General features: G+C 53.4%; 6 protein-coding genes across 6 annotated transcripts; 2 read left to right on the plus strand and 4 right to left on the minus strand.

Annotated features, from left to right (window-relative positions):
- Positions 1 to 366: 366 nt before the first annotated feature.
- Positions 367 to 1,608, plus strand: MICPUN_60088 (predicted protein; the record flags this gene model as incomplete). The annotated part of the gene is made up of 1 exon (XM_002503564.1): positions 367 to 1,608. One exon carries the CDS (start codon positions 367 to 369, stop codon positions 1,606 to 1,608), a length of 1,242 nt encoding a protein of 413 aa, XP_002503610.1.
- An 84-nt stretch (positions 1,609 to 1,692) lies between these two features.
- MICPUN_83677 (Serine/threonine protein phosphatase 2A 57 kDa regulatory subunit B' beta isoform) lies at positions 1,693 to 2,952 on the minus strand (the record flags this gene model as incomplete). Its single annotated transcript, XM_002503909.1, has 1 exon — positions 1,693 to 2,952. A coding segment is annotated over one exon (1,260 nt), but the record flags the coding sequence as incomplete, so codon positions are not given.
- Positions 2,953 to 5,770: 2,818 nt separating this feature from the next.
- Positions 5,771 to 6,697, minus strand: MICPUN_60090 (predicted protein; the record flags this gene model as incomplete). The annotated part of the gene is made up of 1 exon (XM_002503910.1): positions 5,771 to 6,697. The coding sequence occupies one exon, from the start codon at positions 6,695 to 6,697 to the stop codon at positions 5,771 to 5,773; it is 927 nt and encodes a 308-aa protein (XP_002503956.1).
- A 171-nt stretch (positions 6,698 to 6,868) lies between these two features.
- Positions 6,869 to 8,592, plus strand: MICPUN_60091 (type II secretory pathway family; the record flags this gene model as incomplete). Its single annotated transcript, XM_002503565.1, has 2 exons — positions 6,869 to 8,503; positions 8,566 to 8,592. The coding sequence occupies 2 exons, from the start codon at positions 6,869 to 6,871 to the stop codon at positions 8,590 to 8,592; spliced, it is 1,662 nt and encodes a 553-aa protein (XP_002503611.1).
- A 56-nt stretch (positions 8,593 to 8,648) lies between these two features.
- On the minus strand, positions 8,649 to 10,223 carry MICPUN_60092 (H+-or Na+-translocating f-type, v-type and A-type ATPase superfamily; the record flags this gene model as incomplete). The annotated part of the gene is made up of 4 exons (XM_002503911.1): positions 8,649 to 9,132; positions 9,167 to 9,312; positions 9,389 to 9,802; positions 10,122 to 10,223. 4 exons carry the CDS (start codon positions 10,221 to 10,223, stop codon positions 8,667 to 8,669), a joined length of 1,128 nt encoding a protein of 375 aa, XP_002503957.1. The 3' UTR covers positions 8,649 to 8,666.
- Positions 10,224 to 11,135: 912 nt separating this feature from the next.
- On the minus strand, positions 11,136 to 12,545 carry MICPUN_60093 (predicted protein; the record flags this gene model as incomplete). The annotated part of the gene is made up of 1 exon (XM_002503912.1): positions 11,136 to 12,545. One exon carries the CDS (start codon positions 12,543 to 12,545, stop codon positions 11,136 to 11,138), a length of 1,410 nt encoding a protein of 469 aa, XP_002503958.1.
- Positions 12,546 to 13,146: the final 601 nt, after the last annotated feature.

Genomic DNA, 13,146 nt, shown 5'->3' on the forward strand with positions numbered 1-13,146 from the left:
CCCGTTCCATGTTCCTGTTGCCAGACTCAGGTTTTTTACGTAACACTTTAACACTTTTTTATCCACACTTTTGCAGAGCAAATAGTTACTACCACCTCATCACTTTACTGTTTATTTAATAAGGAACCTGCAGCGGAGTGAAATCTTGGCACCAAATGAGAAAAGTTCTAAAACTCTCAGTTAGGATCAGCGCCCCCAGCCCAGCTCTGCCAGCCCGTTGCTGTTTGCGACTCTTTTGCCCCAGCCAGTGACCCGTTTTAGGAACCCGTTTATATGCCCTCGCCCGTCCCGCCGGGGGCAGAGTGGACGCACCTAGGACCATCCGTAGAGCGCCGCGTTCTGGTGAGTTGACGCATAAGGTGAAATATGGCCGCGGAAGGGGACCCTCTGGATGACGAGGATCTGCTTGCGGAGGACAGGGAGCTGGAGGAGAGGGAGGAATGCGTCGGGGACATCCTGGAACTAATCGTGGAGAGGGTCAACGCCCACCTGGAGGCTGCAGAGCTTCAGGGCAAGGTTACTGGCTACGCAGTTCGCGAAGCTGTTAAAGACGCCCTCGCTGTGGTAGATATGACCTTCCTCGAGCGCGAGAGCTTCGCGATGAGGGGCGTCACGGCCACAGAATCCACGGTGGGCAGCTGGGAGCCCGATGACGACTTCACTCCAGGTCCCATCGACGCCTGGGCGAGAGGCACAGTGAAGGCGAGAAGGCGCCAACGGACTGCGACGCACGAGAATGCTACTTCGTCCGCAAGGCACACTATCGGCGGCGTTGAGAAACACATTAACAGGATAAGCCGTGCGTCCAACACGATCGGCGCAGTTGAGAAGCAAAACAGGAAATCCCTTGCCGCAACCATGCCACTCCCGAAGCCCAAACCGAGGAAATCGAAGCTTACTGGAGAAGCTGCGGAGCGGGAGCAGCGGCTAAGGGACGAAATTGAAACTCGAAAAGCGATGCAAAAAATGCAGAGACTACAGCTGCAGAAAGACCAGGAAGATCTCAAACAGCTCGAAGTCCTCCAGAAATCGCTTAGGGGCCGAGAGTACACTTACGATCACAACGGGCAAGTTGTGTTCGTCAACAAGCCGAACACAGAGAAACTGCCGGCTTATGGCGCCGGTCTCCGAATAAATGTCCCAGAGACTCGCGGAGGTCTGCAAACCCATGGAAAGTACAAGAGGTTTGCGAATGTCGGCTTATCAAAGCTCGTGGAAACAGATTTCATCGAAAAAGAGAAGAGCAGCCAACCAAGTGCGTTGGAGGTTATGCAGATGGCTAAGGGTGTCACTCTGCGTGAGGGAGGCGGTGCGAAGGCTGGACCTCCGGTTGGGTCGTCCAAGCAAAATATGTCACGCAAAGATTTCCTTGAGCTGTATTCAGATCCATCTGCAAAGAAACAGTGGCAACGTGGTGACACGACCGACGAGGGCTTGGGCACACAGGGGAGTCAAGAACGGGTGGTGCAACCAGATCCGAACCTAAAGCTTTTATCTGCCGCGGATTGGGGAGTCAATCCGCCTGCAGCAATGAAAGAAAACCCATATGTACCGCCTTCCAGGATGCCGAAAGCGAAGACGCCTATGATGAGGCAGAGGAGGGTATAGCTAGAGTAAAAAGGAGCTGTAAGGAGTAAAAAGGAGCTGTTTCTCGTCCTTTCTTTTTAAAATGACAACTCTCAACTGGCTCTGCTAGCTAGCTATGCTTTTGGCTGCCAAAGCTTCAACTTGCTTCCAACGTTGCTTGCGGTTTTCCTCCGTCTCTTGTGATCGGAGTTCCTCCTCCTCCCAGTTTCTTTGGCACTCCTCGTAGAGCTGCTGATCCATCTCCATCAGCATCTTCCGCACATTGACCGTCAGACCTCCCACCGCTGCGTTCCAGTGGGAACGAGCGTTCCTCTCAAAAGCACCAAAACACACAGGAAGCAGAACATGCCTGTTCTGAGCCACAAGATTGACTATGTAGTCGTTATTCCACAAAAACAACGCACGTTCCGCAACTTGAAAGTGCGAAGAATTGATGCACGCCGAGATCTGGCGGAACAAGGGAAGCATTGTCTTCACAAACTCCGCCGCCTGCGTCAGCTCCAGCACTTCCTCAAGCTCACCAAGGAACAACACCTCCTTCTGGCTATTTGTGACTGGCCAGTACTTCAGAAGACCGCGAAGCACAGTGTCGGCAAGTCTCGGGTCCTTCTCAACAAACTGAGTGATGCAATATGAGAGCTGCTGGTGGTACATGGCAACACACTTGGGCTTGTGCAGTGGCAAGAGAGCGCGCTGCAGGAAAATCTTATGCTCTTCCTTCAAGGGCAGGGCAAAACCATTGATGATGCTGCCGAGGATCTCAAGAAGCTCCGCGATACCATTATGTCTCTCAGTCTCATAGATGAATCGGAAAAAGATGTTGTTGATGGCTTTTCGAATGAACGGCCGGTGTACCATGAACTTCCCATAGATGCGATGCAAGATTGTTTTGAGATAGTCCCGCTCTCGGGGATCCTCCGAGTCGAAGAGTTCCAGGAGCTTCAGCACGAAAGTATTGTCGATATATTTTTTCCCCACCTTCGCGTCGACCTCGTTTGACACGACATAGCGCAACAGGAACTCGTAAACTATTTGGAGGTGCGGCCAGGAAGGCTCCAGCGTTGGTTCCTCCTCCTCAGGGTCAAAGTTGTCTCCCGCAGCGCTTCCTGTGATCTCGTGATTCGAAGGCGGCAGACCTCGAAAGAGGTTCTGCGCCAGCATGTACGAAATGTCCTCGAACACTGCCTCCGTAAACTTACCCTGCCCCTGGTTGACGTAGTCCACCAACTCTAACAAAGTCTGCCGTTTGATCTCCTTCTCCCTGACATTAGCAGTAGCATCTGTGAAATCGAAGGTGTATGAGCAGAGCTGCAGCTTCTTGATGAAGAGGTTCTGCCTCTCCGATGCGACGACGTCGCGGAACGAAAAAGCGGCTTGTTCTTATCGTACAGAACCTCCATGGGAGGTATGTTCCCGGAGCTCGAGCTCGGGTTTTCCTTGGAACCCGGTCGAGCACCGGAGGCCGGTGGCCGGGATCCGGATACCTGCCCAGGACCCGCAGGTCTCCCGGTCTTCGTCTCGGGCGCCCCGCCCTCGGATTTTTTCCGACCCACACCGGAGAGCTTACTCTTAACGCTCTTCAACATTATCGTAGGCGATCTAGCTGCACGACGACGCGCGACTTTGGATCCTCGACCCGACCCAACGAGCCGCTCTCCGGATCGGCACCGGCGTGGTTGCTTGTATTTTCTCCCGTTTCAACAAAAGCGGGTGGGTTGCTTCGCCGGCCAACACGAAGCACGGAGGGCAGGAAGGGCGCGACCTGGACCCTGTGATTCGGATTTAAAGTCCGATCGTCCTGTTGAACTGCGGCTACGCTAGTCGTCTACGCAGCACCCGCGCGCAGGCTGCTCACCAATGCCCAACACCGGGTCACAGTCTTGTTGTCTACGAAGGCGGTCCCCAAAAAAGCAGCAGCAGCAGGGGAGATCCAGCTTAGTGTTAGCTCTAGCTCTGGAGACGGAATAACGAAAAGTTGAACCAAGAATTATTTTTGGTGAAACTATTTGCCTATGCGAAATGGGTGCCAAAGAAGAGGAAAAATACTGGAAAATTCATGCGAAATGGGTGTCAAGAAGAGGAAAAATCAAACGAATCGCGCGGAGAGACCGGGACTCACGGAACGAAGCCGAAAAGCCATTCGAGCGGAAATATACCGGGACACCAAGGACTGAACAGACTGAACGGACAGCCGGTATGTGTTTTTGCCGTGAAAATGAACTCATGTGCACGGAAACAACTCCAGAGAAAGAAAACATGACGCAAACCTTCGTAGAAGAATAAGGGTAGTCCACGAAGCCATGGGACTCTCCATTCCAAGGATCATTTTACCCTCCAAGGTAAATACGAAAACCTCCGAAGGAACCTCCGAAGGAACCTCCGAAGGTACGAAGGTACACGTTAGATAAGCTAAGCGAAAGTGAGAAACGAAAATCAACGAACGTAGCGAGAAAGGCTTGTCGAAAAATCGAACTCATGTGCCGACCAATGAACAAATTTTGCATGATTTGAGAGCGCGTGAAAGAAGCTCTGAAATAATTTCAATGAGTCATTTAGCTAGCTACTTCGAAGGTAGTAGCTACTAGCTAGCTCACTTCTTCGGTTTTCAATTCGTAACAGCATGCGGCAAGAAAAGAGCGTATTCGCGATCAACGATAAGACCTTTGCGACACGTCGAAATCAACAAATTTCCCGACAAAAATGGCTTGCCGCAAATCACAGGAATATGAAAAACACGTTACCGAAGCTGAAGCTGGCTGTCCGTGAGACTAAATGACGAAATCGGGCTACGTAAAACGAAGGTAGGTAGAGCTTCCGACTGCGATATCAACAGAATAATAATTGTGTGAACACGAAAAGAAAATTATAGAATGAAAGCTTCGGGAGAGAAGAAACGACATAAGTAAAAGGTAGTGCATCAATGCCATTTTGGGGCCTTGCCGAGTGATGACCACGACAGTGTGAAACGCAAAACATTGCGTTCTTACTTTCCATCTTGAATTTCCCACTGTTTGAGACATCCATTTCACACATGGAAATTTAACACGGAATATCAACAGCTCACTTGTATCTTTTGCTTCTTAAGGACTATGAACCTGATATGGACGATGTTATCTTCTTGTACCTTCAAAGTTAATATATATGCACGTCGACGAAGCTCTCCTGCAAGAAGCGGTTCGAAAAACAACAATGCGAGAAAAATACGGACAATATTTGAAGATTCCATTCGAGCGGTGAAATTGGTTTAGTTTTTCCAATCAACTTAAAATTCTTCATTGCACATGAATGGAGAGTCCTAATTCGTATACAAGAGTAAGCATTCTCTTGTGAAATCGAAGCCGTCGTAAAAACTTGACACAGTTTGATGAAGCCGCCGTCGCTGAGTTTTTATGGCTCACAAGCTTTTTGCTAAAACTTACAGACTTCAACTTTCTGGCAGGAAAAATATGCGTAGAACATTGAGTTTTGTTTCATACTCGCGTTGTCGTTCCGCCTCGTCGATTCTTTTCGCCTTGAAGGTGTGTTCCCTTAATATGCATCATTCGGGTTGATGCGTGAAATGTTAAATTCGAACGAGTCTTGGTTCAGGAGTTTTAATACAAAGGTACGAATGTCCGAAGCTCATGCTTTCTGCAAGAAGCTTCTTTTCGTTCAATATACAACTTCACCCCCACCATCACATCGCCATTAGTTCTTTTATCGCGTTGGATTTTATCGGAAAAACGTTCAAATTGCATTCTGCGTTCCTCGGTTACTTATTCCGCACGGTTCCTACTGAGTTACCGAAGGTATTAACTAAGTGCGCGTTGTTGTCGCGTTCCCATAATTTTCTCAAAGTTCAAGTTGGTCCGTCATCAAATGAGGACAAGATGAGAAAATAAATCTTCGCCAAGTCTAAAAAGTCGGCATGAAGGAAAACTTTTTCCTTCAGCCAGCCAGTCTACTGACGTCTGTCGAATGCGTTTTACGAAAGCTCGTGTTGGATTTTAGACTTTACTTACGCGCCACTGCGGACTTGTTGAGATCAGCTTCGTTCGTAGTCTAAGTTAAGTTATTTACGTTAATTACCGTGCTAAGTGTTACGAAGGTACTTAGACTGAAGGTACTAGTCTATCGAAAACTTTATGTTAAAGACCACTACAGGGTTAGACCACTAAAAACGTGCCTTGTTGTCCAACAAGCTTCAAGCTGGTGGACACACCCGACATATTGTAAGCTCTGCACCAGAGTTCATGCTGTTGCATAGGACACAGACCCACTCGTTTGGCTTGGACCTGCTGCACCGGTGGCAACTGTTCAACCTGGCGTAGTTTGTGGCCATGCACCCAACGCACATCCAATCTCCAGCTTTTGCACTCTGTGTTTGTGGCCGGGCTGCCTGTGCGACGGCCGCTCTGGCCTTTTGCGCCTGCACCTCGGCTATTTTCTCAGCAGGTGCCGGCGCACCACAAGTGCGACAGTCTAGGCGATTCTTCCAGTTGTGCTCCTTGCACGTGACGCACAACCAGTCACCGTCTTGGAAGAAAGGTGGAGGCTGCTGCGAGTTGGCACCTGAAGCACGCTTGTTGAGTTCGTCAACCTCTCTCGCCACCTCGGGATTCGCCTTTAGCCACAGGTCAAGAGCTTCGAGCTGTTCGTGAGGAGTCAGCGTCACGTCCCATTGACGCGGTTTCCTCGTGTACTCCGTCTCGCTACTATCGCTCTCGCTGTAGTCGGGTTTCCTGCTTGCCGATGTCCTCCTTGCGCTGTCGTCGCCTCGGGCTGACCTACGAAATGCATCCCTGCTGCTCTCCCTTCTCACGTGTTCCCTCCTGCCATTTCGATCCTCCTCTCGCCCGTATCGCTCCATTCGTTCGGGTGCCGGCGCGTACCGGTCGTTCGTGTGGTTGCGACCACCATCCCACTCCCTCGATTGCATCCTATGCTCGCGCTCGGGCAAGCGACCACGATCGTCGAATCCACCGTGATGATCCCTCGAGTGCCCACGGCGAGGTGGCGGGTCGTGGTAATTCCCGCGCCCGTCGGTTCCGCCCCACGCACCGCCTCGCGGATCTGAACTTTCTCGCCATTGTCTATCGTCGTAACCCCGACGCCGTTCGCGATAATCCATCTCTCACGGACACTCCCAAAGTCTCCGGCGTGTGTTTGATTAATGCCATTACTTTGCGATTTTTTTCCTCCTCCTGCTCAAAAGTCCCAACCCCGGAACCCGCGACCGGAACCCTCGCTGTGGTGGCTTAGGTTTTTTTGCAGATCTCGATCGCACGTCGACGAGAGTCCCATGGGCGACGCCGATGAAGCTCCGCAGAAAGAGCTGGTCACGAATCTAACCTTGGACATTCTTCAGATTGTGAAGGTTAGCCAGAGCCAGCATGGACTGCGTCACGGAGACCACGCGCGGTACCGGCAGTACTGCACTCGACGTCTCGCTCGTCTGTACAAGGCTAACAGGATGAGCCACGGTCGCGGAAGATATCAGAAGAGAACACTCGAGGTGTCCATGGTGGATAATGAAGCTTTCCTTTTGATTCCGCTCATGATGTCTGAGCGGGCTTGGAGCTACGCGATGGAACTCAAGCGGGACGCCGGCAACGAGCCTCGGAAGAGAGCTCACATGATCAGGCGACTGAAGAAGGCGACTGTCCACGCCACCGAGCTCGTGAACCTGTGCGGCCAGGTCGGAAGTGCGCGGACAGCTCTCGAGGCTGAAGCGTACTCGTCGTATATATTTGGCTGCTACCTAAGTGAACAGGAGCGTGACTGGGATAGAGCGCTGGCCAAATTCATGAGAGCGCGTAAGGCGTTTGAACAACTTGCCAGGGTTGGTGGTCCTGATCAAGCAGAGGTTTGCCGGGAACGCCTGGAGGAGCTCGAGCCGAGCCTGCGCTATTGCACGTACAAACGAGGCAGCGAAGGAAGCCCCGTCGCCGGATCTATGGACGAGAAAGATATGGCCGCGCTTAAGGGAGACGGCGGTGAGGATGATGAAAGGCTCAAAGCCGTTCTCGCTGAAGAGAGTGGACGCGCATCTGGCGCTGTGACAACCAGCTGGCGAGGTTACGACATTCCGATCAGAAATGGTAAAGTCAGGGAATGTTTAGCCAATGTGGCTGTTCAACTCGCGAAGATTGAATCGCCGTTGATCATGGCTACTGATCGCGCTCTCGCCATCTTTGATAAGGTGTTCATGCTGTACAGCGATGCCCGCCAGCACCTTCGCGATGACCTTGCCGAGGCAAGCTCCGGGGCGCAAAGCGATTCTACCAGCCGACTGACGGACTTGAAACTTGCCGACCGCGCCATCGCCGTAATGTTAATCGAGCAGACTATCCAACGCAACAAGTTTCTGGTGGATTCCGCAAATGCAAAGCTTGCTGGAGAAATAAGACTTGCAAAGGGGGAGAAGGCGACCCGACCAGAGGATATCGTGCACCTTCTAAGTGCTTCACTCCGAAGCTACGAAGAGCTCATCGAAAGCGGTCCTGAGGTACTTCGCGGTATGGATGGAGCTGAGAGAGTCGAAGAGGAACTGCGTGTGGAGTGCATGACAGCTCAGAAGATGTTGAGCTCAGACCGGGCTGCCGCGCTGGGAAAGGTTCACTCAAGTGCAGGCAGCCATGTTGACGCGGCGATCTTGTTCAATCGCTCTGCTGAGCACGCTGCCGGGGTTTCAGAGGCTGCGGCCACACGGGCTCGGGTGAATAGGATTGGTGCTATTAAAAGTGGGATCGATACACTGCTCGCAGATCGCAAGGGTTTGCGAAGCGGGCTCGAGGACGTGTCTCTTGAGGGTCCGACCTCCAGTGAGTCTCGTTTCCTCATGGAGAGCTTGGATGAGTACAAGCCTGCCGTCTTGGGCAAGGGCGCCAGCAAGGTTCACATCATGCCCATTCCGAACCGGATGGAGTCATTGGCAGTGCGACCGATTGTGCTCGATGTAGCGGGTGACGAAATTGTGTATCCAACCCTAACGCACAGATCTGCGAAGAAGGGCAGCACTCTTAGAAACCTCTTTTCATGGAAGAAGTGAGCCCAGGGGTGGCAGCAGCTTATTTGAACACAGAGGCGAGTGCTAATCTTTAGATTTCAATGCTGAAAGAAACGTACGGGAATGCCTCCTCGCCCTTATCGTCATCACTGTTGCTCCAATGAGAACTCGCGCCCTGCCCAAAAGTGTTGGCCAGGATGCCGCGTAACTTTTTCTCTGACCTCTTTTGCGGTTTCATTACACAAGCCTGAAAACTCGGGGGCAAACCGTATCGCAATATGCTTTCAACAAACAATCGAATGGCACACACATGTACCCAAGCACCGAACGCTTCCCCGTAACTTGTTTGGCACCACTGGAACATTGATGTCCTTCGCTCTTTAATGTCACGCTCTAGGTCATTTCGCTCAGCAATCTTGGCTTGGACTGCTTCGGTATCCAAAGAGAACTCCCTGACTTGAAAAGAATTTTCGCGAGCAGCCGTGTTGAACGCATCCACAACACGTCGGAAAAGTGTGACAGTGTAAAGTGCATATTCGCCATCTTCATTTATAAGCCTGGAGGAACATGTGTGAGTGCAAAACAGAAAACGAAAGCTTCTCGAACAAGAGCTTTGCATACTTTGAAGAACGCGGCACCACAAATTGCGCGAGTGTCTCGTAAGTATCGAGCCATTCTTTCTGATTGTACTTCGGCACAGCCACGCACAGAGTGGTAAGATTTTCGGTGTTTACGAGCTGTCAGGAGGAAAGGTGTGGCTGTGTGAGTATCATGCGAAGGAGAAAATCAAAAGTAGGAAAACTACGAACGTACATCTGAGTCCTGAACAATCTCGCCCAAGTCACGTGTAGCCAAACTTCCCGCCGCTTTTCTAGACAATGCGCCAAGCTGTGTTTTAGCTGACGCCAAATCACCTGTTTTCACTCTGAAGTCATCTTCAATCTTTGCGACGCTCTCTTGAAGTCTTTCCATTGTCTCTCGCAGTGGCCTTCGGGCAGGGTGCTTGGCCTCATCCCACGTGAATGCTGTCAAGAACCTCTCCGCTGATATGCCATCTACAACGAGCTCAGCATTCACCTCATTCTCGCCCTCAGCTGAAGCAGACTCCATTATGTGTCTCCGAATCTTCTGCGTCGTGCCCGCCACAAGTGAGCTCACCTTTACAAGATCATCACTGAGTGCGAGGAGCGAATCTAGGGTTCCAACGCGAAGCTCTGGTAAGTTGAACTGCGGAGAAGGGATATGGTCAGATGCGATAGGAAAAGTAAAGAGAAAATGTGACTGCTTGCCTTGAAGTTCGCACTAAGATCGTTCTCTTTGTAGAAGGTCGTTCAACACACAGTTCGAGGCGTGAGGAGAATCCTTTCCGGTGCCCAAGTTTTTCGATAAGAGACAGGGCAACAAGAGCGAAGCGAACGATGCTGGCAAAGAGGCAAACGCCGATGTTTTCTCAACATGAAGAAAGTAAAATTTCCCATTGTAAAGGAAGGTCGCGAGGAGTATTGGAACCGACATGTCAAGTGGGACGGGCGCTTGGCGTTGGAACTGGCACCCTACCACGACTCGTCTTTTGCTGCAAGGTGTTCCAAGTGTTTTCTGCGGAACCACCCTCGAGCGGCAAGGCTACGAGCCAGAACGTCGTATCCATGTGTGCTCACACGTCAGATACACACCTCTGGTTCCCTCGGGCTCCGACACTGCAAGTTATCGTGTCCGTTCCGCCCGAGCGTGCGTGGAGGAAAGTCTGCTTCAAATCTGCTTTTTGCCCAAGAAAACTAACATTCATCAGACGCAACGTGTGCGGCGTCTCGTCGCCCCACATCCAGTTATTCTTTTTGTAATTTTCTTGTGTGCATCTGACTGAGCAATTGGTCAGGAAATATCCAATATGCACGAGGTTCCATTTATTTTCTTCGTCTTTTTCTTCTGCTTTGGTATCCTATGTGTAAGCAAGCGATGAGGTCTACAAACGAGGAGGCCGGCGGCGCGAAAAGGCGCGGCGACATGCGCGTCCGAGTCCCGACGGCCGTCATCACGATTCTGTAAGTCGGTTTCGACGGTCAAGGCGGTGTCGATGGAACCGCGCCCCGCGCGAGCTCGCGCGAGCGACCGCTAGTTCCAAAAATCAGCGATTGAGTCCATTTATTTTAATTTTCTCCGATGAAACCCATTTCTTGAGTTAAATCAATGCGCGAAAAGTTGGGTGTTTTTCGCAATTGCCATATGCCAACGGAATAATTCCACAAGATAGTAGTGACATAAAATTGCAATTATTCTTCCATGTGGAATCGTGCCTGTTCTAGGAGCTTGTGCGCGTCGTCTCGACGCCCCACATCGTTGCTACGTTGCTAATTCTTCATCGTCCGTAATCATCTCAGCCGGCCGGATGCGCGCGCGTCCGTTCTCGCGGTTCCCCGCTCCCGTCTCGTTTCCCGTTCACCTTCTCCCCCGTCTCCGTTTATTTCGAGGCTGCCACGCTCACCCGCGACTTCTTCGCGGGCGGGAGGAGCGTGTCGTCTCCGTCGCCGGCCCCGTCCAAGCCCGTCATTGGCTCCACAGGCTATGCCGCCCGTTTCTTCGCATGCTTCGCCGCCTTGGTCTCCACCTTGGCCCGCATCGCCTCGAGCTCCTTGTCGGTGGGGGGCGGGTCGTGGGGGAAGTTGGGGCGCTTGTCAGCCTTCCTGCCCGGCACGCTCAGCCATGCGAGATCAAACGCCCTCGCGGCTTCCATGACGGTAGCGTAGGTGCCGATCTGGATCACACAGAAGCCCTTGCTGCCCTTGATGTCGATGCATACACTGAAGTTGCCGCTCTTCTGCTTACTGACGCCGGTGGGCTTCATGCGCTGGAACTCAGCCGCCTCGAGCTGAGCCGTCCTCTTGCGCGCTGCCTCCGCCGCCGCCTTCGCCGCCTCCGCCGCCGCCTTCTTCTCCGCCCCCGCTTTGCGCGCAGCCTTCTCCGCCCGTTTCTTCGCAGGCTTCGCCGCCTTGGTCTCCACCTTGGCCCGCATCGCCTCGAGCTCCTTGTCGGTGGGGGGCGGGTCGTGGGGGAAGTTGGGGCGCTTGTCAGCCTTCCTGCCCGGCACGCTCAGCCATGCGAGATCATGCGCCCTCGCGGCTTCCATGACGGTAGCGTAGGTGCCGATCTGGATCACACGGCGGTCCTTCATGACGATGTATACATTGAAGTTGCCGCTCTTCTGCTTACTGACGCCGGTGGGCTTCATGCGCTGGAACTCAGCCGCCTCGAGCTGAGCCGTCCTCTTGCGCGCTGCCTCCGCCGCCGCCTTCGCCGCCTCCGCCGCCGCCTTCTTCTCCGCCCCCGCTTTGCGCGCAGCCTCCGCCGCCGCCTTCTTCTCCGCCGCCGCCTTCGCCGCCTCCGCCGCCGCCACGCGCTTAGCCTCGCGTTCAGCCTCGCGCACCTCGCGCTTCCTCTTGCGCTCAGCCTCAAGCTGTTTCCCCTCGACGCGGCGGCGCTCCATGTCTTCGCGCAGCCTGCGGCATTGGGCTGCCGACCAGCTCGGGAACGCAGCCGCGGTCCAGACGCGATCATCCTCGTCAACCTCGAGGCCCTGCTTGAGGCGATCCTGCGCCTCTCGCTTCAAGGCGTTGTTCTCGTTGTCGAGGATCTTCTGGAGCACGATCCCCTTCATGTTGTCGACGAGGTCCTGCCCGTGCTCGGTCGAGGGCGGCGGCCGGTTGATGACGGGCGGAAGCAGGTTCGCGACGTTCGCCCGGTGCATCGCGCGCTCCACCGGGTCGGGCGCGATAAAGCGCGCGGAACCGCCCATCCCGCCGAGGATTTCTATCGTTCCGTCAGCGAGCTCGCGGTGCGGAATGTACCGCTTTAGCGGCAAAGCCGCGTCGGCGGTTTTGACGCTCGCGCGGGGCGAGTCCTCGTTGCGTTCGGCCGCGACGATGCGGCTCCCCCGACCTCCGACCACGTTGGCGACGTCCTTGCCGTCGAACATTCGTGCCGTCGGAACTCGCCTCCTCTCGCGGCGGGGAATGGGCACCGGGTGTCGGAGGTGGGTTTGTTTCAGCTCGGGGGGTGCCACGAATGAGGGGTGCCATGGTTATTAGCGACCAGTCACCACCTTCCATCTTCAGTCGAACCAAAGTTTTCGGGGCTCATTTACATCCGCACGATGAGAGAAGATGACGCACGTCGTCACCTTCCCTCGCGCGCCCGTGACTGACGTCACTCGCGACCATCAGTACTCGTCGGAACCAGCCAGGTCAGCGAGAGTGCCTCAGTCGGTTTTCGTAAGATATCGGCCGCATCGATCTCGCCGCGTCTCGATCTCTGGCCTTGGAATCATCAGGCGTTACTCTTATTACGGGATACCAAAAAACGCGAGAAACGCGAAAAAGGTAACGACTTGGCCGGTCAACAAGCACTTTCGCTGGCGCGCACTTCCTTCGCGACAAGCTTCGACTTACTGCGTCGGGCACGAACCTGGCCAAGATGGATCAGAGTTGGCCGAACAACTCCCTCGTCAAGTTAAGGGAACCGAACAGAGCCGAGACAGGCGCGCTCATCCTGGAGTTCCATGCTCATGATTCCACCTA

Source organism: Micromonas commoda, chromosome 7 (genome assembly GCF_000090985.2).
Source record: "Micromonas commoda chromosome 7, complete sequence".
NCBI classification, from domain to species: domain Eukaryota; kingdom Viridiplantae; phylum Chlorophyta; class Mamiellophyceae; order Mamiellales; family Mamiellaceae; genus Micromonas; species Micromonas commoda.